We start from the raw sequence: 27,092 nt of genomic DNA on the forward strand, positions 1-27,092 counted from the left end.
ATATTTGTAGGGCTGAATATACATTTAAAAAATCTTCTTAAAGAGAGAAGGGAAAAGGAACTCCTCTTTTCCTCTTCACTTTTCTTTCAGTCTTTCCTTTGGAAACCTTGTAACTAAATCTTTTTTTATGTCTGTTTGAAACAGACAGAAATTTTTTTGTTTGTTTTTTAAATGTGTGTGGGTGTTTTGTCTGTATGTATGGCTGTGTACCATTTGTGTGCCTAGAGCCCACAGAGTACCTGGCTGGATCGCCTGGAACCGGAGTTATGGACAGTTATAAGCTGTCACTGTCACATGGGTGCTGGGAATTGAACTTTGATCCTCTGGAAAAACAATCAGTGCTCTGAAGTGTTCTCTCTAGCCTTGAGATGGAAATCTTAAAAGCTAACCCATATGTCTTGGTAGTTTTGTCCTAGAAACCTCTTGTCTAGAAGCTCTGGAGAGATGTTTGAACTGTGCACATCATGTTTCCCTGTCTCTGTGTGAGTACAGCCTAGGTGCCTGGTTCCAAGCTGAAATTGCCTGCCTTGCTGAAAAAAAAAAAAATTAGAAAAGTTATCCTTTTGGGTGATAAAGACAATTAACATGTATGTAATGACAGCCCATTGACACCGTGTGTGTGTGTGTGTGTGTGTGTGTGTGTGTGTGTGTGTGTGTGTGTGTGAGAGAGAGAGAGAGATAGAGAGAGAGAGAGAGGGAGGGAGGGAGGGAGGGAGGGAGGGAGGGAGAGAGAGGGAGGGAGGGAGAGAGAGAAAGGGTGTCAAGGCAATAAAGGGCTTTGACATTAGTACTGATGTTGCGCCAATTCAATGATAGCTGTTCCTTTAAAGTGTTTTTGTGTTAAAAAGGCATGCTATTTTGGGAAGGAGAACACAAAGGAAAGTTTAGACTTTAGTTTATTCCATAAAGAATGATTACAAATGACATTTATATACTTATTTGACTTTTATTAAGAGTATTCACAGGGCTAGAGAGATGGCTCAGTGGTTAAGAGGCCCCAGGCTCAATTCCCAGTACCTACACGGCAGCTCACAACGGTCAATAACTCCAGTTCCAGGGGATCCGATACCCTCACACAGATATACATGCAGGCCAAACACCAATGTGCATAAAGTAAAAAAAGTATTCACAAATATTCTAGCTTTGGAGGTAGGACATATATGACGCATCCTACAGAACAAAAAGTTGAATGTAAGATTTTAACCAATTTCAGACTAATTTTGAGAGCAATGAAACCTAACATTGAGTCCCCTGTATATCATACCTGTAGCCTTTTCTGCTGAGATTAGAGAAGACCACATTAATTATTTCTTTAGAAAATTAGATTGTCAGGTGCTGGAGAGTTGGCTCAGTGCTTAAGAGCACTTGTTGCTCTTACAGAAGACCTGAGTTCATTTCCTAGCATCCACAGCTATCTGTAACTCCAGTTCCAAGAGAACCCAATGCCCTCTTCTAACCTCTGCGGGCATCAGGCATATTCAAGGTATACACACTTACATGCAGGTAAATACTCATACACATAAAATTACAAATCTTAAAAAAAAAAATTAAAAAAAGAAAGAAAATTAGACTTTCCTTTTTGGCTTTAGTTACTGTATTATCCCAGAAAAGTCTACATAATACTTTATTAGGAACAAATTTAAAAAACGAAGTGTGTATCTTATTAGGTAAAATGTTCAAAAGAATAATCAAGATCATGGCTTTTCATAAGTCCAGTATATAAGTAGAATATGTAGACGGCATTATATAAAAATAGGAATTAAGAGCTGGAGAGTTGGCTCAGAAGCTAAGAGCACTGGCTGCTCTTGCAGAAGACCTTGATTTGATTCCCAGCACCCACACGGCAGCTCTCAACTGTCCGTAACTCAAGTTCCTGGGGACCTGAAGCCGTCTCTGACCTTCACAGGCACCAGGCTCACAAGCAGTACACATGCATATATGCAAGCAAACCTCTCATACACACAAAATAATAAATAAATAATACATAAAATTGTATACAAATATGAGCTACTACCTCAAGTTACAATTTTGTTACTTCTTTTTTATTTTAGATTAGGTCATGCTATGTAGCCAGGCTGGCCTTGAGTTCAACAACCTCCTGCCTCTGCTTCCTCCATGGTAAGAGTACAAGAGTCATCAACTCTACCTAGCTTTCCAGTTTTTGTTCATTTGTGTGTGGTGCTGGAGACTGAACCCAGGGTTTGTCCATGTTATACCACTGAACCTTTTAAAATTAAAATATCCACGTGTATATATATTCAATGCCTACATGAAAAGGCTTTCTTTATGTCACTAATGTAAAAGTAGAACAGCAAAGGTTAAACCTGTGTAAGAATCAGCTTGTCCTACCCCCTTCTCCTTCCAGTCTGGGAAGAGCTCTTTAAAGGCGGCTGGATCAAGGCAAGCCCCTGAGAGCGTGTGAGCGCCTATCTGAGCAGCTTTCTCCACCAGACACACACGGATGTCCTTCCCGTGTTCAGCAGCCAGCTGCTTTAGACGAATAGCTGCAGAGAGCCCGGCAGGGCCGGCGCCAACTATTACCACATCTGCTTCTTCTGCAAATCTCTCCATGTTCACTCCTGGGAGGACACAGGTTAAAAATAAAGAACAATTAATATGACCTGATAAACATGAGTCATATGCTGGTTTAGGATACTTTAATATGTATTTTAGTGTGCTCACTATACTTCAGAGTATAATTTATAGATATTCTTTCTGGGCTATGAATAATAATTATAGTAAATATATCGTTTGATGAGTTTTAGGTTCTCTTAGGTTCTATTTCATTGTGTATCTTATTTTGGTTCCCATAAACCAATTTTTGGCTTTGAAATCCATTATTATAAATTTATGAGCTGGAGAGATGGCTTAGTGGTTAAGAGCACTGACTGCTCTTCTAGAGGATCTGGGTTCAATTTCCAGCACCCACATGGCAGCTCACAACTGTCTGTAACTCCAGTTTCAGGGGACCCGACACCCATGGCAAAACACCATTGCACATTAAAAAAAAAAAAAAGATTTATTAAAAAAAATGTATAAGGCATGGTGGTGCCCACTCATAATTTCAGTACTTAGGAGGTAAGAGCAGGAGAATCAGGAGCTCAAAGCCAGGCCTACATGAAGCCCTATTCTAAGAAAGAAACAAATTAACAACAACAACAACAACAAATTTTTTACTTATCTAAACAGTACTATGTGACACATTTGATAAAGCTGTGAGATATCTTGAATGCTTTTAAATTATCATGGAAAGTAAAATATTCATACCAACAAGATAATACAAAGTATCTCGGAAAGTCTCAAGACTTTTATGAATGTTATTACATACCTTCCCATCTTTTGTCTTTTTCCCGGGGATGGACAGTATAGTGGGTAGTAATTTGAGGTACAACAGAAGTTGAAGACCATCTTGTAGCACACAGAGGTAGGCACTTTTTCTTAATTTTTAAGGCATGAAAGCACTGGTACACTGCATAAAAATTATGAACAATATCTTTAAAGATTAGTTTTCATCTGTCATAGAATGAAAAGTCTCTAAGCAGAACAACTGTTCTTAATGAATGGCACAAAGGGGAATGGAGCATGCTCTTTCTTAGATGATTATACAGCTAGCTTGTGGTCATTATGCAACAATTTCAAATCTTTTAGAACAAGTTAGAATAATAAAATGAATGGCTCAGGGACTGAATACATACAGGGGAGATGGTTACTCATCAAATGGCACTAAAACAATTGAAAAAATGCATACCCTGTTCTTTATGTCAAAGTGATATTCACTCAATCAATGTGGTGTTTTGTTTTGTTTTGTTTGGTGTGTGTGTGTTTGTGTGTTGAGACATGGTCTTATTACATAGCCCATGCTGGCATGCAACTTGTTATGTAGACAATGCTGGATTGGAACTACAGAGATCTGCTGTGGGATGGTCTGTATGTCAAATTGCTCTGATTGGTCAATAAATAAAACACTGATTGGCCAGTGGCTAGGCAGGAAGTATAGGCAGGACTAACAGAGAGGAGAAAAGAAAGAACAGGAAGGTGGAAGGAGTCACTGCCAGCCGCTGCCACCATGACAAGCAGCATGTGAAGATGCTGGCAAGCCATGAGCCACGTGGCGAGGTATAGATTTATGGAAATGGATTAATTTAAGCTCTAAGAACAGTTAGCAAGAAGCCTGCCATGGCCATATAGTTTGTAACCAATATAAGTCTATGTGTTTCACTTGGTTGGGTCTGAGCATCTGTGGGACTGGCAGGTGACAAAGATTGTCCTGACTGTGGGCAAGGCAGGGAAACTCTAGCTACAGAGATCCATCTGCCTCTGCCTCTACCCATAATTTTTTGATTTTTCCCCTTTTGAGTGTGGGCTGTACTTAACTAATTTCTAATAAGTAGAAGATTAAAAGAGAAAAAAAAAAACCCAAACTTTATAGTAGAAAAAGTATAGTAAATATAACTTGGATTAAGTGATCAAATATCATTTAAATATTACTAGCAACACACAGATATCACATGCTATTGTTATGACGTAACGAGAAAGATTCTTTACCTGTGTGGTACATGCCCTCAAAGATCCTTACACCTCAGTCTAATCAGGATATCATGAGAAACCACCAAGGAAATTTAGATTGCAAGGCATTCAATTAAATGCTTGACAAATGCACATTAAAAGCATCAAGGTCACAAAAGACAAGCAGAGGAACTGTCTTATTAAAATAGATGAAGGTATGCTAACTAAGAGCAACATGAACTAGAACCTGGACCAGAAAATGGTAATCTCAAAAACTTTGTGTAATAACATTTCATCAATGTTAATTTCTTAGTCTTGATAGTCACCATGATCATGTAAGATGTTAAGCTTGAGAAAAGGCACATGGGGACTCTATATTTGCTCTACAACTCATCTGAAATCTTAAATAAAGTTCAAGATAAAAATTTAAATAAAGAATATAGTGATAACAAAAAGTAGATTAAAGACTGAAATACAAGAACTACAACTATTCAAATGGGCATGGTGGCACATGTCTTTAATCCTAGTATTTGGAGGCAGAGGCAGAGGCAGGCAGATCTCTGTGATTATCAGGCCAGCAGTTCTACAGAGTTCCAGTCCAGCTATGGCTACATAGAAAGACTGTTTCAAAAAATGAAATCAAACAATACCTATTTGTTAAATGGATCGGGACCTTCCTAACAACAATTTCAATGGATATATATTTCTCTCTATATATATAGATTTCTGTTTAATTTCTGGAATAATAAATTCTGGTGCTGGGGATGTCTTTCTGTATGCTGTGAATGTGTTGCTCTGATTGATTGATAAATAAAATGCTGATTGGCCAGTAGCCAGGCAGGAAGTATAGTATAGGTGGGATAAACAGAGAGGAGAATGCTGGGAACAGGAAGGCTGAGTCAGGAGTTGCCAGCCAGACACAGAGGAAGTGAGATGTAAAAGTACCGGTAAGCCACAAGCCATGTGGCAACTTATAGATTAATAGAAATGGGTTAATTTAAGATATGAGAACTAGATAACAAGAAGCCTGCCATGGCCATACAGTTTATAAGTAACATAAGTCTCCACGTGTTTATTTGGGTTTGAGAGGCTGCAGGCCTGGGCAGGACTGGAGGTAATTCCAGCTACAAATGGCACCAGAATGTGGGGCAAGAGTTTCTACCTAAAACCTGAGAAAGAAGATTCTAAAATGGAGCTAAAAACAGCTTCCTAGTTGTCTCTCTCAAGTTAGCCACAGCCTGCGTGCTTGAACAACTCTATGGTGGGTTTGTGGCATGCAGGCTTGACCTACAACATGGTGGGAATGAGGCATATGCAAGCTGCACATTACACTGTGTGGTGGATTTAGTCTTTACTAGTACAGACTGAAAAAAATAAAAAGAGGCTTCTGGGCTACATGTTGCTTTGATAAAAGCACAGACTCACTGCTTCTGATAGTTGATGGTACACATGGCTCCCAGACCCAGAGCTGGCAGTAAATGTACCACCGCCATGTTGGGAAGGAAATGCTGCAGTTTAAAGCAACAGATTCAAAATAAGACAGATTCAGATGGAACAAGACTTTAAATGGTTTACATTATGTGTAAAAATGTACGTAGGCTTGAAAGAGAAAAGAATGAATATAGACAGTAATATAAATAAATAGTTTTAAAAATAAAGTTTTTAAAGAGACAGTAAAGGGCAGCATAAAAAATAAGCCATGTAAAGATGGATGTTACACAGAAAATCTGGATTGTGTTGTCTTTGGGGATTTTTAACTGCAGAAAGACATTTGATTGTAAAGGCTGCTTAGTTAAACCAATATGTATATTTTAAAAGTATCTTGATTTCGCCAGGCGGTGGTGGCGCACGCCTTTAATCCCAGCACTCGGGAGGCAGAGCCAGGCGGATCTCTGTGAGTTCGAGGCCAGCCTGGGCTACCAAGTGAGTTCCAGGAAAGGCGCAAAGCTACATAGAGAAACCCTGTCTCGAAAAACAAAACAAAACAAAACAAAAAAAAAGTATCTTGATTTCAAAATTTGGATCTAAGGATATGCAGCTTTGGAAAGGAGGCTCTGCTTTTGTTTCTACAGAAAGCAAGAGGCTATGGATTTGTTCCAGGTTAAGATACATTAGGTTTGACCAGCCAAGACCCCCTGAAAGGTCTCCAATGACACCATGGCCCAGATGATCCAACATTCAGAACAGTTTCAAGACAACTGGCTCAGATAATACTGCTGTGTATATCACTCTATATAAATAAAACACTGATGGCCAGTGACCAGGCAGGAAGTATAGGCGGGACAAAGAGAGAGGAGAATTGGGGAAACAGGAAGAAGGAGGGAAAGACACTGCAGCCACCGCCAGGACAAGCAGCACGTAAAGACGCTGGTAAGCCACCAGCCATGTGGCAAGGTATAGATTTATAGAAATGGGTTAATTTAAGATATAAGAACAGTTAGCAAGAAGCCTGCCACGGCCATACAGTTTATAAGTAATATAAGTGTCTGAGTGATTATTTTATACGTGGATTGTGGGACTGCGGGGCTTGGTGGAACCTGGAGAGAAGCCCTCCAGCAACACACTACATCCTCAGGGACTACTAAATTTTCTTTATGTCCCCATAAGAATACAGCACCTGCATCCAGCAGGAAGTAGTATGAGAAGCTACACCCAAATTCCCAAATATACCAAGCTGGCTTTGGAGATGGAATTGGCTCACTCCTTCTCTAAACCCAAGCATATTGCTAAAAGAAAAGGTTGACTATAAATTTGATCTCTTTCTACAGAAAAAAGGGGGATAGTATAAATAGGCTGAAAGGGTAGATTAATAAATCTACTATTATAGAGCAACAACTTGGGTAAATGTTTTAAATTGCTATAGATTTTAGTTTATTACAAATTTAAAGTCAATTTTGTCATACTGTATGTATATTTCTACTCTTATTTAAGGTATTGTTTGTGCAACTCATTTAAAATTGTAATGGATAATTAAAAAACACAGATTAATAATTAGTCTTCTTTTTTTTTTTTTTTTTTTGTTTTTTCGAGACAGGGTTTCTCTGTGTAGCTTTGCGCCTTTCCTGGAGCTCACTTGGTAGCCCAGGCTGGCCTCGAACTCACAGAGATCCGCCTGGCTCTGCCTCCCTAGTGCTGGGATTAAAGGCGTGCGCCACCACCACCACCGGCAATAATTAGTCTTCTATGATAGTCAAACTTATAGTCATGTTAAGTTTTCTAGGTATACATAGATATAATTCAATTAGGTAGGTAATCTTCAAACACTTCAAAGACCTACAGAATATGGCATTTAAAATGTTTTAAAATTTTAAACTTTCGGTGCTGGAGAGATGGCTCAGAGGTTAAGAGCACTGACTGTTCTTCCAAAGGTCTTGAGTTCAATTCCCAGCAACCACATGGTGGCTCACAACCATCTGTAATGAGATCTGGTGCCCTCTTCTGGCCTGCAGGGATGTGTGCAGACAGAACACTGTATACATAATAAATAAATAAATCTTTAAAAAAAATTTTTTAAACTTTCTTGGACAGTGAGATATGTCTGTTCCTGGCAGCACTGATTTACTTTAGAGAGGAGGATGGGCATTAAAGACACTCTATATGGAGTTTATCTTCTTCTTGGCAAACATAGCCATGGGCAAGAAACTGTTCTTGCCTGGACTGCTTGATCGACTAAACATACAGGACCCATAGGAAGGTGACCACTGAACTTTGCAAGGTGAAATGGTCCTTCAGGTTCCTGCTTCTCAGAGGAAACTGCCAGACATTCTACAGGACATAGAGAGAAGTGACTGAGAGACTCTAGGCCTGTGGGTTGAAGACAGATGCCCCAACTTTACAGAGGAACTTTGGATAACTGTCCAGACTGCCAGCTGTCTCTGTCTACTCTAGCAAGACTCCCGGAAGTTGCTTGTGTCCTTCTCCCATTTCTCAGGTAATATCATATCCTTCTGAGATCTTTGATGTAGTTGACAACTAGATAGTTATAATTTCCTTAGTTATGATAAAAGATAAGTTAGATATGAAACCTTAGACTCACAAATATAGGATAGATAGGATATCTTTTCTAATTTTGCCAAATACAAATAGACTAGATATTATAGACTAGATATTGTAACTGTAATTCTTGCCTGATAATTACTTTGTTATATGTAATTTTACTATGTTAAAGTTAAAACCTTTCTTTTTGAAAAAAGAAAAGAGAAAGTACTGGGATTATCTTTCTGTATGCTGTGGATGTATTGCTCTGATTGATTGATAAATAAAATGCTGAATGGCCAGTAGCCAGGCAGGAAGTATAGTGTAGGTGGGATAAACAGAGAGGAGAATGCTGGGAACAGGAAGGCTGAGTTGCCAGCCAGACACAGAGGAAGTGAGATGTAAAAGTACCGGTAAGCCACAAGCCATGTGTCAACTTATAGATTAATAGAAATGGGTTAATTTAAGATATAAGAACTAGATAACAAGAAGCCTGCCATGGCCATACAGTTTATAAGTAATGTAAGTCTCTGTGTGTTTATTTGGTTATGAGCAGCTGCAGGCCTGGGCAGGTCTGGAGATAACTCCAGCTACATTCTGGCTTTTTCTTTTTCTTTTGATTTTTTGAGACAGGGTTTCTCTGTGTAGCTTTGGAGCCTTTTCTGGAACTCTGTAGATCAGACTGGCCTTGAATTCACAGAGATCCACCTGCCTCTGCCTCCCGAGTGCTGGGGTTAAAGGCATGCACCACCAACGCCTGGCAAATTCTGGCCTTTTCTAACTTGAACTGTGTCTTATGAAGCATATGCAAATGAAGAAACTTTTACATATGGACTGTAAAGAGTAAATAGCAAAGACAAAGAATTTCATTTTGACTATATAGTTTATACTGCCCAGGAAACAATGAATAGTTAAGAACTTTCATTTTAATACTATGTCTTGGTTGGGGATTTGGCTCAGTTGATACAGTGCTTGCCTAGTTAAATCCCCAGTACCACATAAACCAGGGGTAGTGATGCACACTGTGAGGATCAGCAATTCAAAGTCATCCTCGGCTACATAATGAGATCACAACCAACCTGCGATACAAGAGAACCCATTCCAAACAAAACAAAGCTATCATATCTTATCCCTCATAACTTTCTGAGATATGTAAGTAGCCACAATCACTATTTACAGCAGACAAACAGAAATTCAGATAGTCCCTTCTAATACCTGTCAAACTCTGAGACTAGTAATTGATTTGAAATTATCTCTGAAGTCATGGAAACTGAGGCTGTGGTAAAATTTTCTTTTCTCCTAATTAAACAGAAAGAAGGCATGTTTAAATAATGTCAGCCTGACATAAACTAATTTTATTTTATAGCACCAATTGCATGGTTAATATTTTTTTTAACAAAATAGTTTCTAAAGTAATACCTGGCATCAAGACAATAAATGTTATGATGAAGTGGGAGAAAGCATTTGGAGTAGAAGTCTAGTACCTTGTAAGTACTATACATTTGCTTTTGACAATTTCAAAGTGGTAGGGAAACAAATTTTCTTTACTTGTAATGCACACTAAAAATTACAATTTTGCTGGGTGGCAGTGGCACATGCCTTAAATCCTAGCACTTGGGAAGCAGAGGCAGGTTGATCTCTGTTAGTTTGAGGCCTGTCTCATCTACAGAGACAGTTGCAGGCAGTCAGGGCTACACAGAGAAACGCTGTCTCGATAAATCAAAATAAATAAATAAAAAGCATAAAAAATTATATTGGGAATACTTTATTAAAACAAGATTAAGTCTTTACTTATTCTAAATCTTGCAAAAGATACCTATACATATTATATACAAATTCAGTTTGAGCTCAAACATACTGTCATCATTTACAAAGACTATTATACACTGTAGTTTAGCATACACAAGTTATCATTTACTTCTGAAACCTAATGAGTGGAATATGACAAACTTTCATTCTATTATTTGTACAGCTACTAATTTGCTTGAGAACAGTTTGAACCGTGACCTCTGATTTCCACCAGGGAATTAAAAAAAGGCATAACCTTTACTCCTTTGCTAAAACAAGCCTGGTGTCTCTCATGAGGCATCTTAACATTTAGGCATAGAGACTGAGTTATGGTAGAGAAGCAGTCACAGAGTCCACTGAACAACGATCAGCCATACACATTACACACTCATGTCCACTTTGTTCCCGTCACTAGTGCTACTAACATTGACAATGTAACAAATTAGCATCCAAGGAAAAGTCACGGACTGGACTCAAGACAGATTGCATCTAAATTAGGCTGTAAAGAAGACAGCATCTGATACACTGATGGTCCCCCAAACAGAACATATCCTGTGTGTAATAGATGCTTGCTCTGGATTTACAACATGTAAATTTGTTTAAAAATTCCATAGCCAGATCTTAATTCAGTAAAGATTTATATTAAGCCAGTTACAACAGAATTCAAGGTCCTCTAAACTTCTGTTTGAATTAGGGGTTGTTTTCAAGTAAAAATTTAAAAATATCATCCAGTTGCTTGAAGAAGCACCCCTCACAGAAGCGCCTGGATTTAACTAAGAATAATGCAGAAAAAAATTTGCGGCTTCAGACATAATTGGTGACCCGGGCAGCACATGACTTAACACGTTATGACAACTCAGACTTCACGAACTAGAATGGCTACGAAGATGAAAGCCAGGCCAGAGCCAAGGAGAAATCCCACACAAGTTTTTCTTTCTGTCCCATTCCTAATTAGGCAGCAGATAATACCTGAGCCTTGGGATAAAGATTAGGATCGGGATTTGGGAAGACTCCATCGAGGGGGCAGTGTTGACAATTTTCCTCCGCTCATGACCTTTCACCTAGATGTTAATTCTGCCAAGTGGGGCAACTTCAAGGACGGGAAGCCAGGGTCCACGAGCAGGCGCTGGCAGCACTGACCCGCGCCCTAGTTTAGCCTAAGGAAACAGATAAGGAGAGAGGTGCCTGCAGGTACCCCAGGTGTGGCCCAGTCTATTGTGCCCCAACTTAGCCACCTTGCTCCATCTGTCCCCACCGGGAGTTCTTTCTCACCAGGGCAGGACAGCTTGGCTAGCCGCAGCAACATGTTCCAAGAGGAGCCGGGAGACTTGACCAACACACAACGGAGAAAGGCCGGTCTACGGCTTGCCGAGAGCGTTGAACTTCTAGGCCACGGGGGGCGCCATCGCCTGCCAAGAAGCCCTGATTGCCCCTCTGAAGTCAGCCTTCTAGGCTGGGTCGACCGCCCTTGCTTCGCGGCGTGCCCGCCCCTCTTCTGCTTTGCGCCGGCGCCACAGAGGAGGCGGCGGCCAATAAGGTTTCTGAGTCACGTACCAGCAAGAGAGAGGCAGAAGACTCCATTTCCCAGCCATCCTCCTCATCCAGGAACCGAGTGTGCGGAAGAGGCTCCCCCCAAGTCCCGCCCCCCCCGCTTTGCGCACGCGCATCGGGAGCATAAGCCGGGACGATTCGCTCGGCATTCTGGGAGTTGTAGTGTCCAGCTCCAGCGTTCTCCGGTGCCCACCCGAGATGTGCGCAGGAACGGGGGTGATGACGACTGGCTTTGACATCTGATTGGCTGTCTGGGAAAATGAAAAGTCCTTGCGGTCCGGGGCGGAGACCCAGGAGAAGATGGGGCGGGACCCCGTGTGGGAGGAGGCGGAGCCTGTGGGCTTTGGGCGCGAGCTGTTGAAAGGCAGTTGGTGTGTGGGTTCGGTTGCTTGGTCTGTCCCGCATCCCCCGGCCCAGCCCCATGGCTGACCCTGAGGAGTTTCGGGCTTCGCCGCCGCCGCCGCCTCCCTCGTCTCCGTCTTCGGGCGCCTCTTCGTCGTCCCTCAGCATGCCAGTGAGTTTGGGCTGGCGGAGTCCGAGCCGAAGCCACCACCCAACCGTGGACCCCCTGGAGCAAGTGGAGCTGCAGATCGGAGACGTGAGTGTCGCCGGGTCCGGGTCGCTGCTTGCAGCTAGGGTGCTCCGGCCTGCGATCCTTGGCCAGGGAGTGGAGGGCTAGCCTCTGCTCTCTCTGCCCGCACCCTTTCCCCTTTCCCCTTTCCCCTCTTGCTGCGATCATCCGCAGCATCGTAACCGGGATCCTCTCTCCGCCTCCTCGCATCTCTCAGAGTACTTTGGGCCAGAGCCTCCTGCCCTTTGGTACTTTCCGAGGGACTTGAGTTTGCTCTTCTTGTTGGCCACCAGCCCAGGGCCAGCTGGTGATGCTATTGTGGGTCGCAGACTTGTTCTCTGTTGGACTTGAGTAGACCTGGGCTAATCCTAGCCGGCCGCGGAGATCATTGGTTTCACTGATGGATTAGACAGGACGCTTCACTGATTCCTGCAATGCAAAAATTTTGTCAACTTTTTGTTCAAGCTCGAATTCCCAGAAATCACCACCTGACCTCAGCCCACGTACCACTGAGGGGGTTGGAGGGTGTCAGTTTTCACTTTCTAGGGACTCTAGAGAGGAAGGGCAGAGTGAAGTATGTAGCGGGTCCCCTTCCTGGGAGAGCACCGTGGAATGCCAGCCCTGTGAAGACTGGAAACAGGGAACTGAGCGACACATTTTTTGTTGTCTTTGTTTGCATTTTTTAAAAAAAGAGATGACTGAAGTACTGGTCCAGGGTTTATTTTTATTTTTATTTTCCAAAACAATACTGGTTACAAATAAATGTGTAGACTAAGTACCGATGTCATACCCAAAAAAGTGCTGTTTCATATCTTTGGTGGACTTTGGTGGAGAAAACATTTGATTTAAAAGTGAGTTTTTCATAGCTCTGTAGTGTGTGTGTGTGTGTGTGTGTGTGTGTGTGTGTGTGTGTGAGAGAGAGAGAGAGAGAGAGAGAGAGAGAGAGAGAGAGAGAGAGAGAGAGAGAGAGAGATTTTAGATGTTCTGTCAGTTCAGAGTATCAGTTCTTTGGATTTCACATTTTTTTTTTGTAGTCCAAAAAAAAAAGTGTTCACGGGTAAAAACAGTGAACAGTGCTTTTGTTACTCTTGTTATCAGCAAGAGTGGTTTATGAGGAAGTCCTTTAGATGGTTCTGTCGCTTTTAGTCAAGGGGTTTCCAGGTTGCCTTGGTGAAGTGCATGAGAGTTGGGTGTGTTTTCCGTTAAAAATAACGACTTGTCATGTGTCATGTGTAACGAGTATTTTTGTGGCAGATATGTTTCCTCAAGTTACATAATAAAAAAATAGAGGCTGTGAATGTGAACGTAGCTCAGGGGTAGAGCTGTGTGCCTACTGTGCTCTGAGGCTTTGGGTTCAAGAAAGAAGCAGTATTTGTATTTGAAAATTCGCTTTTTTTTTTTTTTTTTTTTTTTTTTTTTTTAAGAAAAACAAGTGATCATTTGGAGGTTTTAAGCTATTCTTAAGACTATGCAGTTAGATGAGAATTTTAAAAATAAGCCTATGTGGGGTTCAGGGTGTAGCTCAGTGGTGGGAGCCCTGGGTTCGTCCCTAAGTACCACAACCCTTTGACTTTTCCTTCTTTAAATTGCAGGCAGCATTTTCATTAACTAAACTTCTTGAAGCCACATCTGCGGTATCAGCTCAGGTGGAAGAGCTGGCCCTGAAATGCACCGAAAATGCACGGTTCCTTAAAACGTGGCGGGACCTCCTGAAAGAAGGCTATGATTCCTTGAAACCCGACAACTGACTTGCAGATGTGGTCAGTTAATGACTCACACTTAAGATATTTGCACATGGGCCGCATTTATGGGGCTGCCTGTCTCCAGACATTTATACTGAGAATGAATTTTTCTTAGTATTCTTGACTTTTGAGAAAGCAGAATACTGAAGGGTTTTTTTGTTTGTTTGTTTGTTTAATTGCTCTGTTACCACAGTGTTTACCTTGAATACTTTCTGCCCTCTAAACTTTTGTAGACTCCTTTATGAAAGCTAATTCCATCAGTCAATAATTGATTATAGCAACCAGATCATTATTCGTTTTTCAAGAAGATGCCAGAAGTGCTGAGTTTGGATTTGAGCTTGGTTCATCCCCTAAGGCCCTTGATGGAGACTTCAGGTGGTGGGTCCAACTCCACAGGACACCTTCTCTGAAATCAGTGATGGCGCTCTATTTACTTCTTAGCTCAGTACCCGAAGCCATATCACACAAGGCTCAGTGCCCGTGGATAAGACTTGACGAGTGTAATTAGAAGCTACGTTTGCTTCCTGTTTTCTAGGATGAAGACTAATTGTTTCTCTAAGAAAACTGTATGAATCTAAACTTCATTGACTTGAAGGAAAAATATTCAATTTCTATGTGAATTTGGTTTTTCTTCTGTCTTGAGAAAGTCTCGCTGTGAACCCCACGTTTCCGTCTTAGCCTTTTGGATGGCAGGACTGACTGCTGGTGTGCAACACCATACCCAGTACAGGGTTTTGAATTTTGATGATGACTTTTAAAAAATATTTTTCCTGTTCTGTGATCCCATTTCTAAAAAGCTTTTACTTCATAGAATGAAAACTTGTATAAAATATTTACTTTTGTCTATTTTTATAGTAAGCTGCTTTCATAGTTAGTATCTCTTATTGTTAGTGTTCTATATGTCTGATTGCTATCTTTGAAATGCCTTACCACATTTATGGCTGTTTCCTAGTATTGGAGCTTTGCAAGTTATTTACATTACTATAAAGTTAGTTTCTAGTGTGTCACATTTAACTGTTTCAATGGGTTTCATATCAGTTGACCTTATTGTTAGAGTTCTAGTTGACCTGTACTGTATTTTATGTAATTTGTGCCATCTATTATCAAGCCATGTACTACCTTGATACACTCCTTTAAGTATCTTTGATATGACGTCTGTGTAGATATGTTGATGTGAACGGAACTCTATGAAGTCTCACAGTGGAGCTGTGATAGGGGACAAACGGATGGGCAAAGACTAGTTTTGACATAGTCATAGGTTTTTTAAGATTTTTTTAAGATCACACAACATGTATGGTGTGATTTCTGTACCAAAGAGATGCTTATTTCCATATGAGAGAAATACATATATATTCTGAAAATTGCAATTTAAAAATGTATAAAAATAAATGTATTACAAGTCAATTTCTGTTTCTTTGGTCATTATTTAAGACTGTATGAGGTAGTTCAACCATACAGAAAAGGTGAATCATTTAAATAATCCCCGTGTATTCCTACTATGCAGAGTTAATGTTTACATTTTATTTTTTTAAAATCTTTTTCAGTTAGCTGTCCCCCCTCAAAAGTTAGACTCCCTGGAACTTTGCTTTGCTACCTCTTACCCCATCCCCTTGTTTCTCTCCACAGCCGCTGCCGTAGAAGTGAAGTGGTCATTTGTTTGTTAATTTGTGATTATATGGTTTTAAATAATTGTTGATTTGTATCCCTCCTACCCCAAATTGTGCAGAGACTGAGCCCAGGGCCTTGTGTGTGCTTAGTAGGCACTCCTTAGACCCTCCTTAGACCCTCAATGTGTGTTTTTATATTTTCCGTATGCACTGGCTAGTCTCATGCCAACCAGAAAGGAGGGAACTTCAATTGAGAAAATGCCTCCGTTAAGATCCATTGTAAGGCATTTTCTGAATTAGCAATTGATGGGGGAGGGCCCAGCACACTGTGGGTGGTGTCATCCCTGGGCTGGTGGTACTGGGTTCTATAAGAGAACAGGCTGAGCAAGCCAGTGAGCAGCACCCCTCCATGGCCTCTGTATCAGGTTTCTGCCCTGTTTGAGTTCCTGTCCTGATTTCCTTCGATAATGAACAGTGATATGGAAGTGTAAGCCAAATAAACCCTTTCCTCCCCAGCCTGCTTTTTGGTCATGGTGTTTCGTCACAGCAATAGAAACCCTAACTAAGATATCATACAAAATATGGTATTTTGTTTTTTTAAGACAAGGTCTTAAAATGATACCCAAAAGTGACCTTGAATTCCTACTGTGCCTCTACTTCCCAAGTGCTGGGATTAAAAATTATCCCCTTTCATGTATTTTTCTGCTTTATTTTGTGAGGAAGCTTGAGGAGAATCATTTTCTTAAAGACCTAAGATACTTTTTGACTTGGCAAGTAGCTTATTACAAACTTCAGAGGAAATTTTAGTATTCTCATTGCTGGGAAGTGAGCCATGTATCAGGCACTGTGTTAGAACTTTGGAACATTATTTTCTAGAAACCCATCAGCTCTGAGGAAAGTGATGTCTGTTCACAGAGCAGGAAATGGAAGCTGAGATTAAAACAATTTCCCAGGACTTGGAGAGATGGCTCAGTGGTTAAGAATACTTGCTGCTCTTCCAGAGGATGCAGATTTAGTTCCTAGCACCCTTATGGTGGCTCTGGTTTCAGATGACCTAACACCCTCTTCTGGCCTCATTGGGCACTAGCAATGAATGTGGTCCACATACACACGCAAGGTGAACACTCTTACTCAGAAATCTTAAAACCCTCGATATCCTATGAGATGAGATTATTAATGCTTGTTTGTACTATACCTTGTTGCCCAGAGGCTTCCAGAGACGGTAGAGTTCAGGTCTGTCCTTGTCCTCTCCTCATGTGTGGTGGTGCGGTGGGTGCCCAGATAGTTGGTTCAATATTCTGGGTTTTTTCAGTGAGAGTATGGATAAGGTTTAAGGGTTGTCCCTCCCCTTTTTGTGTGTATTCATGTGTGTGTATACATGTGTGAAGCAGGGGTCAAACTTAGAGACTTGTGTATGTTACTCACTCCAGCTCTTGACATTAATCATTTTTGTTTCTTAAAATAGGGTCTCATGTATCCCAGGGTAGTTTCAAATTCTTCTAAGTATCTACAGATGGTCATGGACTCCTGATCCTGCTCTGTTTCCCAAGTGCTCATATGACAGGACTATACCAGACTGAGGTAAATTTCTAAAGATTAAGCAATCATATTCAAGGTAAGGTGGTAAACCTCATCCAAACAGAAGAAGGCCACCCTGTCAGCCTGCAGACTTGAACTGATACATCAGCTCTGTAGTCTTAAGGCTGCTGACCTCCAGAATTATATGAGTCAGTTCTTTGTAATTATCTCTTACATGTATATGTGTTTATACATGTATACACATACACATGTCTGTAGAGAACGCAATTATTATCTAAATGTAATGCTAATATTTCTGTAACATCCAACATCTCCCAACCCCGATGCTTTTTTTTTTGAGAACTTTAAAAACCTATGGTGGAGCCGGGCGTGGTGGCGCACGCCTTTAATCCCAGCACTTGGGAGGCAGAGGCAGGCGGATCTTTGTGAGTTCGAGGCCAGCCTGGGCTACCAAGTGAGCTCCAGGAAAGGCGCAAAGCTACACAGAGAAACCCTGTCTCGAAAAAACCAAAAAAAAAAAAAAAAAAAAACCTATGGTGGGTGATCAGCTGGTAGATTAGAACTGAAGATACAGACATGTTAAAAGGTTATTGAAAATATCCAAGTGAGACATGATGACCCAAACTAAGACACTGGGTGCTGGGATGAAGAGTGGATGGATCCCAGAAACCTTTATGAGGTAGGTAGAATCAAGAAAATTTACTGGCCGGGCGGTGGTGGCGCATGCCTTTAATCCCAGCACTCGGGAGGCAGAGGCAGGCGGATCTCTGTGAGTTCGAGGCCAGCCTGGGCTACCAAGTGAGTTCCAGGAAAGGTGCAAAGCTACATAGAGAAATCCTGTCTCGAAAAATCAAAAAAAAAAAAAAGAGAAAATTTACTGGCTTCATTCCACACCAGAACAGATGGAACCCAAAGCAATTCAGTTATGGTGGTGGTGGTTATGGTGGTGTGTGAATGTGGACTGCCCAGACCAGGGCTATTTTGCCACTTCCCCCAACCACCTAGGGCTCCTGCCTGCTTTTCATCACCGGGGCGGTCATCTTTCTCTAGCATTGGAGCTTTGTCTCCAAATGGGTAAATCTGGACTCTCCAGTCTTCCTGTCCACCTCCGTCCATCTGTTGTGAAAATTCATGGAATCCCTGGCTTCGGTCTGCTCTTTTTCCCAGACCCACCAATTTCTGGGAAGCCCAGTTTGGTTTCAGACTCGTGGCTCTGACCACAGTTCTGAAAGGGAACCTGAAGATCACAGAGAAGCTTCTTTCTTTTTCTCCCGTTCATATACTCTGACTCACCAGACCTCCAAATGGACACTGATATTGCAGGCCTGTAGATCCGTGCCCTGGCTGGTTTCATCAGCAGCTCTGGGCCTGAAAGAGCACCGTGGTAAATGCTTGAGGCCTGCACTTGAGGCCTGCACTTGAGGTCTGCACTTGAGGCCTGCACTTGAAGCCTGCTTTCTCATCTCCTTGCTACCTTCGGCCTGCTTTGCTGGGATGCTTGATGAACTGAGGTTAACCTTGGGGACATCCATGACAACCCTATTAATAACTGTCTTTACCCTCACATGCCTTCCCCCACAACCTCCTCTAACCTGCTCTATACGTAATTTGGCTCTTCCAGATATCCTTCAGGAAGTTGATCCAGTCAAGACCCTGAGTGTTAGTACTCCTTCCTCATGGTGATGGTTCTGTCTTTGAATCTACTTATTATGGCTCCCACTCTTCTCAGTAAACTTATATTATGCTCATTTCTTCCAGAATTCAACAAATCCAACTCCAGAAGGTCTTACAGTGAGGAGAACCTTGTCTTTCTGACGTGTAAATTCAGATACAAGCCTTGAACCCAAAGACCACCTGCTGACTACCCACTACAAAAGACCTAACTCCCAAACACCCCAATCAGCCAGAAGTAGATAAGCGGATTTCATTAATCCATCCATAGCTTCCACCCACCTCCTTTCTATAAAATCATCCCTCTGCTTCGTGTGTGTGTGTGTGTGTGTGTGTGTGTGTGTGTGTGTGTGTGTGTAGCTAGCTAGCTAGATGGGGTGGGGGGGCAGGAAATCCAGACCTAGGCAGGGGAGAAACACACTCAGCCCCCTTGCTGAGGGGGCGTCGGTAGGGATGAAGGCAGCACTACTGTCACATTGCTTGGATAAAAAGTCAACCAAGTCCCACTTCCCTATACAGAGACCTAGTGATCCCTGTCACGTACACTCGATTCTTCTGCCTCGATGTGTAGCATGGGTCATGTATCCACTAAGACTGCTTGCTAGTGCAAGATTTTTGTTGGCACACAAATCCTACCCTCTTCCCCAACTCCTTTCTCTGTCCCTTACTTAATATTTCTTCCCTGCCATGGTTCCTTTTGTAGTTTCATTTCACATACATGTGCATGCTTACACACACACACACACACACACACACACACACACACACTCACTCATATGAGAAAGAAAATACACTATTTGCCTTTTGAGTCTGGCTTATTTCATGTAACATATTCACAATAGAACTTTATTTAGTCATCGAGAGAAAGAAAATGACATTTTCAGAAAAATGAATATAATTGGAGATTTCCATGTTAACAAATAGAATACAAACCAAACACAAAAGCAGTAGTATTTCTATATACCCACAACGAACTTGCTTCAATTCAAATGAAGTTTCTTATAGATATATAGGAAGGCTACTGAACTTTTTGTACATATGTAAATTCCTTTTCTTTCAATGAACATCTAGGCTCTTTTTTTTTCCCTTTTCCCTTTTTTCTGTGAACAGTATCAACAATAAATATGGATGTATTTCTGTGTTATATTAACACAGAGTACTTTGGGTGTACACTTATGAATTGATTAACTAGGTCAAATGGTAGTTCTATTTTTAGGAACACTATACAGAAAACATTGACATCTAGAAGCTTTCTGGTGGAATCTTTAGGGGCTTTGAAATGTAGGTTTGGGTTGTCTACAATAAGAATATATTAATTTCTCCTTATTTGTGTCCATTTTGTTTCTTTTTATACTTTCTCAAGCTAAGACTTTGAACAGTATATTGAATAGGAATTGTGTAAGTGGGCACTTGTAGGAAGCACAGCTTAAAGAAAGCATTGGAGGAACCAGAACTGTTAAACACATGGGCCTAGTTTCTTCAAAGGAAGAAAAAGACTGACGCTCGGTCACCCAGAAGGCTGGAGTGGATATTGTCTTGACAACTTGGTGGTATTTTTGCTATTCTATGAAGCCAGTCTTCCTGAACCTCCCCACATCCTGAGCATTGTTTAGGCTCTAATCCTGAGCTTTGTCTCAGGGACTAGAACCCATCCTTATGAAAGAGGTTCGTCCGTGTACTTTGCATCCTCCACCAATAGAATCTATCCTTATGTTTATCCCAGATCCTTGCCCCTTAGGCCCCAGTCGATAGAACTCATTGTGAGGGTCACAGGTGCTTTCCTACTTTGCTAGGGAGTCTCTATGTAGCTATGCCTCAGTTTTGTTGTGATAATCATCACATGCAAACCTCTTTCCAGTGTTTTACTGTGCTTAAATGTGTAAGGAACAATATATCACAAGGTCAAACTCTGGAAGTTTTGGCCCAGCACCTGCAAAATTGGTGCTGACTTGAGTTCCATTCTTCACCTCAGGCAGATGGTTTTCCTGCCACCAGTGACACTTGTGGGGTCCCCGGCAGGCACTCTTACCTCATTCCCTGCTTTAGAGGAAAGGCCTTCATTCCTGTCCCACTTAGTCAGCTCTAGCTTTGTTTTATATAACCTTTATTATGCTGGCATGTGTCCCGTCTAGTCTTGGTTTCTTTAGATCTTTTATCATGAAGGATGTTGAATTTGTCAAGGGCGCGCGCGCACGTGTGCTTGTGTGTGTGTGTGTGTGTGTTGAAATAATCATATGAGACCTGTTGTCTTCTACTTTTGTATCAGATTTATTGATTTCTGTGTATTGGACCAACAAACTTACATCCCTGGAGGAAACAAACTTGGTCATGGTGTGTGATTTTTCCCCATCTGTTCTTGACTTTGATTTGCTGGTGTTTACACCTATGTTTGCCAGGAAATTGATGAGTAGTTTTTACTCTTTTGTTGTGCTCCTCTCTGGTTTTGATCAGGGCTGTGCTGGGTTCGTAGAGTGAGTTCGCCAGTGGTCCCTCACTTTCCATCGGAGGAACAGTTGGAGGAGCACTGGTGTTAGCTTTTCTTACAAGTTTTGTTTGCTGGTTGTGGATATGAGTTGTTCATAGCCTCTTGATTTAATTTGGCTAGATTACATGTGTCTTGTCACCCTTTTAAACAATCAGTTTGTTGAAACACGAAGGTTTGTTTCTGAACTCTGAATTGGATTTCACTGATTTAAACACCCTCATTCTTCCTTTTTTGGCTTACCCTTTGTTCTATTTCCTCGTGATGGCGCTCACTTAAAGCAAAGCCAAGAGAAAACTGGGTAGGGAGTGACAGAAAAATGCTGGTTCTGAGTGTATAACAAAGCTTGCCTACCTCCTTTATCTTTGTGTATGCATGTATGTGCATATGTGTGCACATACATGTGTGGAAGTCAGAGGCTGATGATGGGTGTCTTCCCAATAGCTGGTCAACAAGCCTTGGGGATCCTCCAGTCTCTGTCTCCACAGCACTAGGATTACAGGCATGCCCTAGCACACCTTCTTTTTGATGTGGGTTTCAGGAATTCACACTCAGGTCCCCGTGCGTGTGCAGCAAGCACTTTAACAACTGAACCATAACCCAAGCTTTACTTTTGCACGTTAGAGGCAGGGTCTCTCTAGGTTGTTGAGGCTGGTCTTGAACTTGTGCTCCTTCCGCTTCTCCCTCTCTAATGTTAGAACTACAGGTTTGTCCACCACACCTGGCAGCAAAGCTTCCTTTTAATAAATACATTGCCTTGATTCTCAAGTATGGAGACTCCAAGAACAACACAGAGGATTCTTTAAACACAATGTTTCTGTTTTGCATACAGCCATATTTAAAAACACTTTTTTGTGTGTGTGTGTGTGTATGTGTGTGTGTGTGTGATGTGCATGTGCACACACACGTGCCATGTCACACAAGTGGAGGTCCGAGGACAGTTTTCCAGAGTCTATTCATTCCACCTTTACATGGGATCCAACTATTGAGCTCAGGCCAGCACACTTGTATAGTAATGAATTTTATCCACTGAGCGTCTCACTGGCTCCACACATTATATCTGACGCTGTCATCTTTGAGTATTCTAAAACCTTAGACCTTAATTTTGAAATGTCTATGGGTCTTATGTTTGCTGATATGCACAACAGAGAAATCTAGGAGCTGTGGGTAGAATTTGTGTTGTTAGTAATTAAACACAATATATAGATTAAAAAGGCTTTATATTGTGTGTCCAGCACTTTACCTCCATGCAGTGTGCATAAATGCATGCCAGAAATAGATTTCCCTTCATTTCCTATGCAACTATGTATTCATATACATGCACACGTTGTCAGGATAGTTACTTCTCTTTGTATGAACATCAGCCACCTTTCCCCACCTTGTGTCACTCGAAGTGAACTTGTCTTAACCATAAGTCACACATTTTGTGGTATTTACTTCATATCAGCAAATCCCTCTAGAAGCACTTCACAGTATTCTCTGAGAATAAATGGTTTCCAGACAGAGCCAGCTAGGAATAAGAGTTGAGTCTAGATGACTGAGAGACTAGAGACAGATCACAGGGGTCTGTGAAAACTGCTGGCTTCATGAACTCAGTGGGCATCTCTTGCAAGGGCCACATTTCCACCCAGATGAATGATGGAGCATATGCCTTCTGAGTCCCTTTTCTGTCAACAGACCTTCTTTGCCTGTAGTTGTACCAGAGTTGATGGATCATTTCCTTGAATGGTCTGGTGGTCAAAGTATAGATAATCGGGTTCAAAGCACTGTTGATAGGAAGAATAAAAATCACCACCCAAGAGGTAATAGTTTCTGGAAGAGAAAAAAATGAAAAGTCTGAGTGTTAATAGATGGTTTAAGGCATCTCTTGTATCTCCCGTCTTCAGCCGCCCTTTTCTTTGATGTGACATAATTAAACACCAAGTCTCTGGTATTTTCAGGACGTCTTTCTGTAGTGTCAGTGTTTAAAGGAATGCCAGTGCTGTGAAGGCTGGGGGCTCTTTCTGAATGGCTTCTCCTGAATACTTCAGCGTGCCAACAAAAGAACACTGTTGGTAGGATTTACACAAAGTCATGCCATATCATTATGAATCCATTTAAAGGAAAACCATGCCGTTTAGCACATATCCCCCTTCGTAAATGTTTTAATGAATAGGAAGTACATGTAGTATTTCTCAGAATATGTAGATTTATCTTGAATGAATTTCTTTTTTTGCTATTTATGTGGTTTTCTTCTGCTTTCCTTTGTGGCACTGCTAGGGATTGAACCGAGTGCTTTGTACATGCTAGGCAAGTGCCCAACTGCCCCCAGGCCTATTGATGTTATTTTAAGAAAAGGCACACATTTTAGGGCTTGTACACATAGGCAGTGTGTGTGTGTGTGTGTGTGTGTGTGTGTGTGTGTGTGTGTGTGTACATGCAAGTATATGTGCACATATGTGCTCATGCATGTGGAGGCCAGAGGTCAATGTCAGGTGTCTGTTCCGTTGTTCTCCACATTGTTTTTTGAGACAGGACCTCTCCGTGAACTTGCCTAATGGGCTAAGCCGGCTGGCTAGTGAACTCCGGGGATTCCCTTATCTTTGCCTCCTCCCAGCACTGGGATTACAGATGTACCACTCCACACTTTGCTGTTTACGTGGTTTCTGGGGAACCTAAACTCCTGCTTGTGTGGCAAGCACCTTATAAACTGAGCCATGTCTCCAGCCCGCAATGTTTTTAGGCTTTAAACCAAATGTTTACTTCAGTGAGATGTCTTTGAGTAGCTAGTGGCACCGGCCCCACAGCCCAACTAATACAGGGCTGAGACAAGAGGGTATCAAGTACACGGCCATTCTGACCTATAGCATGAAGGAGGCAACTTAACAAGACGACTGTGCCTCAAAATAAAAAGTGGGGGGAAAGGGGTAGGGATATAAGTCGGTGGTAGAGTACTTGCCTAGTGTTATGAGACCCTAGGTTCAATCCCTAGTACAAAGAGACAACCCCAAAACCTAAACTAAAGCAACGTAAAAACAAAATCCCCAAACATATTTGACTAAATTCGTCTTTTGTTGAAGATTAATTTTAACTTGTGTTTGTTCTGTCAGTGCATACACCATATGTGGGGGTACCCAAGGAGTCAGAAGAGGTGTCAGATACCTGGGAGTTGGGGTTACAGGTACGCCTCCCTATGTGGGCACTGGGAACTGAACTCCCGTCCCCTGGAAGAACAGCAAATGCTCTTACTGCTGAGCTGGGCATCCCTACAACTCTCTAAACTTATCTTAAGAATCAGCTTTGCGTGGAACTACCAAATACTCAGATTTTTGGTCTGATGTAATTGATGCTATTCTCTCTCTTATTCTTCTAACTTGTCAGATTCTGTTATCATCACCTGTGGGATCAAATAAAACTAAATTGTGCACATATAAATGTAAAAATGTGATTATACACTGCACTACCTATGCAGTCAGCAGGGGATACTTGCATATTTTTTTGTGATAAAATATGCATGACATAAAATTTGCACTTTAAACTTTTTTCACATGTACAGTTCTGTGGCACTAAGTCCATCTACATTGTTGAGCATCCCTCACCGCTGCCAGTCCCAGAGTGTTCTCATCTTCCCGTCATACCTCCCATTCCCCCCTTCTCCCCTTCCCAGCCCCTATGTTCTGTCTATGAATTTGGCTATTCCCGGGATCTTGTGTAAGATGGATCATAAAACACACCCACCTTTTGTGTCAGGGCTATTTACTCAACGCAACACCTTCAAGACTCATGTATAAAGCAGCACGTGCCGGAATTTCCTTCTAAGGGATGGTGAGAAGGCTCAGTGAGTCAAGGTTCTTACCACCAAGCCTGGCCACCTGAGTCTGATGCCCAGGATACTCCCGGTGAAAGGGGAGAGTTGACTCCAGCAGGTTGTCTCCTGACTTCCACACGTGTGTCATAATACAGGTGTGTGTGTGTGTGTGTGTGTGTGTGTGTGTGTGTGTGTGTGTGTGTGTGCGCGCACACACGAAATAAATAAATGAAAAAAAATGTTGAAAACTTCCTTTCTCTATAAACCTGAGTAATGATCCATGTGTACTTCTGAGGCACCCATGTATCTGTGGACACTCTGCTGCGGCTGCCTTTGGCTGTTGTGACTAACGTTTCTGTGAACACGGGTGTGCAGATATCTGTTTTAGTGTTGGCTTTCAGTTCTCTTGGACGTTTATCCAGAAGCGGAATGGCTGGATTGTATGGCAAGTCTATGTTTTGCAGTTGCTGACACACTTTCCCACTGGAGCTACACTGTGTTCAAATCTTGCTATCAGTTCACAGTGTCAAATTTCTCCACCTTACCAACGTGTTCATATTCATATTTTCTCTCCACGTAACAGCCACTGTGATGCATGCGGTGGGCATTATTTCAAAACCCTGTGTTGTTTTCTATTATGTCATGCTCTGGTGCAGTGGTCTCTATCATATGTATTGTAGGGAGGAACATTTCTTACGTTCCAAAAACAATGAACTCATGATTTGGCAACTACTTCAGCTTGTTTTTCTTCCTGGTCCTCTTAAGCAGGCAACCAATTTCAGCACCGCCTATCATTTATTTTGGTGATTGTACTTTGCTTTTTGTGGCGCTTAGCATTTATGGAAAGAACCGAACAGTTCCTATCAGGAAGCATTTCCTTGATGATGGAACCAGAGCCCACATTACTCTGACTAATAGTTCTTGAAACGAGTTAGTGTTAAGAGTGTAAGTTGTCTTTCTTAGAATAACACTGCACAGATCTCTTCTTTCTAGGAAAAGCATGTACCTGGTATTTCCACCTGAAGCAGTGAAAGAAATTTCAGAATGAAAATGGGAATCCAGCATAATGCATCAGTAAACACGATGAAGAAGAAGCGTTTGGCGAGGACCATCTCCCTCTTCACCTGCTTCTGTATTTCAGTCGCTGTTATGGTGCTCTGATGAACACTGTAAAACATGCTTCCATAGGAGAACACAATGATGATGAACGCTACCAGGTTAATGCCTGTTTAGACCGTGAAGAACATTGTTAGTATATGTTAGCATTCTTTTAGGAAAAAGAGATAAAACATGCCCTAGACCTTACTATTAAAGACCACAGAGCCCATAAAGTGGTACTTATTTATTTATTCACATTGTGACAGGGCCTTACTGGGAAGTTCAGACTAGCCTTCAACTTGACTAGGTAGCCTAGGCTGGACACCAACTTACAGCCCTCCTGTCTCAGATTACAAATGTGTACCAGATCTTCCTGACTTCCAGTTCCAGTTTCATGGTCTCATCCCTATCACTCTTACAGACCACTCACAGGTCTGCCTCCATTCCCCAGGGACCCTGCTGAACCTCTGGACCCAGCCTTCCTCCCTCACCCCATCCCATTGTGTCAGCCATCAATGCCTGGAGGCACTCTCTACCTGGGAACATGCTGACCACTGAGAGTCAAGTAGGCAATCTTCACTCTCCTTCCTGTCCTTCAATTCCCATTCCCCAGTCTCATCTTCAGCTCTGCAGTAGACCCTGCAAGGGCCTGTCCTTCCTCTCTGATTCCACTCTCTGGAAACTCCATCAAGCCTTGCAGCAGACCCAGCTTTCCTCCCTCTTGCAGACCCTTTCAGCCTGTTCCCATTCCTTCATGTCAGCTCCCAATACCTAG

General features: G+C 41.9%; 3 protein-coding genes across 4 annotated transcripts in view; 1 reads left to right on the plus strand and 2 right to left on the minus strand.

Moving 5' to 3' along the window:
• Etfdh (electron transfer flavoprotein dehydrogenase) overlaps positions 1 to 11,785 on the minus strand; it is a 28,613-nt gene extending 16,828 nt beyond the window's left edge. Inside the window, exons 1-3 of the mRNA XM_028880110.1 lie at positions 11,542 to 11,785; positions 3,329 to 3,469; positions 2,350 to 2,579 (exon numbers count right to left, since the gene is read on the minus strand). Of these exons, the coding sequence (XP_028735943.1) occupies positions 2,350 to 2,579; positions 3,329 to 3,469; positions 11,542 to 11,575 (405 nt within the window). The 5' untranslated portion in view covers positions 11,576 to 11,785. The remainder of the gene's footprint in view (positions 1 to 2,349; positions 2,580 to 3,328; positions 3,470 to 11,541) is intronic.
• A 251-nt stretch (positions 11,786 to 12,036) lies between these two features.
• On the plus strand, positions 12,037 to 14,958 carry C6H4orf46 (chromosome 6 C4orf46 homolog). The gene is made up of 2 exons (XM_028880114.2): positions 12,037 to 12,418; positions 13,984 to 14,958. The coding sequence occupies exons 1-2, from the start codon at positions 12,242 to 12,244 to the stop codon at positions 14,137 to 14,139; spliced, it is 333 nt and encodes a 110-aa protein (XP_028735947.1). The 5' UTR covers positions 12,037 to 12,241; the 3' UTR covers positions 14,140 to 14,958.
• Positions 14,959 to 19,997: 5,039 nt separating this feature from the next.
• The window catches only part of Rxfp1 (relaxin family peptide receptor 1), a 125,197-nt gene continuing 118,102 nt past the window's right edge, over positions 19,998 to 27,092 (minus strand). For both annotated transcript variants that reach the window (XM_028880115.2, XM_028880117.2), the window contains 2 exons: positions 26,226 to 26,444; positions 19,998 to 23,244 (listed from right to left, as the gene is read on the minus strand). In XM_028880115.2, coding sequence (XP_028735948.1) covers positions 22,943 to 23,244; positions 26,226 to 26,444 — 521 coding nt within the window. In that variant the 3' untranslated portion in view covers positions 19,998 to 22,942. The remainder of the gene's footprint in view (positions 23,245 to 26,225; positions 26,445 to 27,092) is intronic.

This window comes from Peromyscus leucopus, chromosome 6 (assembly GCF_004664715.2).
Source record: "Peromyscus leucopus breed LL Stock chromosome 6, UCI_PerLeu_2.1, whole genome shotgun sequence".
Classification (NCBI taxonomy): domain Eukaryota; kingdom Metazoa; phylum Chordata; class Mammalia; order Rodentia; family Cricetidae; genus Peromyscus; species Peromyscus leucopus.

What these genes read in the sequence shown, in the direction of transcription:
- C6H4orf46 (XM_028880114.2), top strand. Translation starts at nt 12,242, where the DNA reads ATGGCTGACCCTGAGGAGTTTCGGGCTTCGCCGCCGCCGCCGCCTCCC. An exon ending in TGGAGCTGCAGATCGGAGAC is followed by an intron (nt 12,419 to 13,983) that starts GTGAGTGTCGCC and finishes TTTAAATTGCAG; the next exon opens with GCAGCATTTTCATTAACTAA.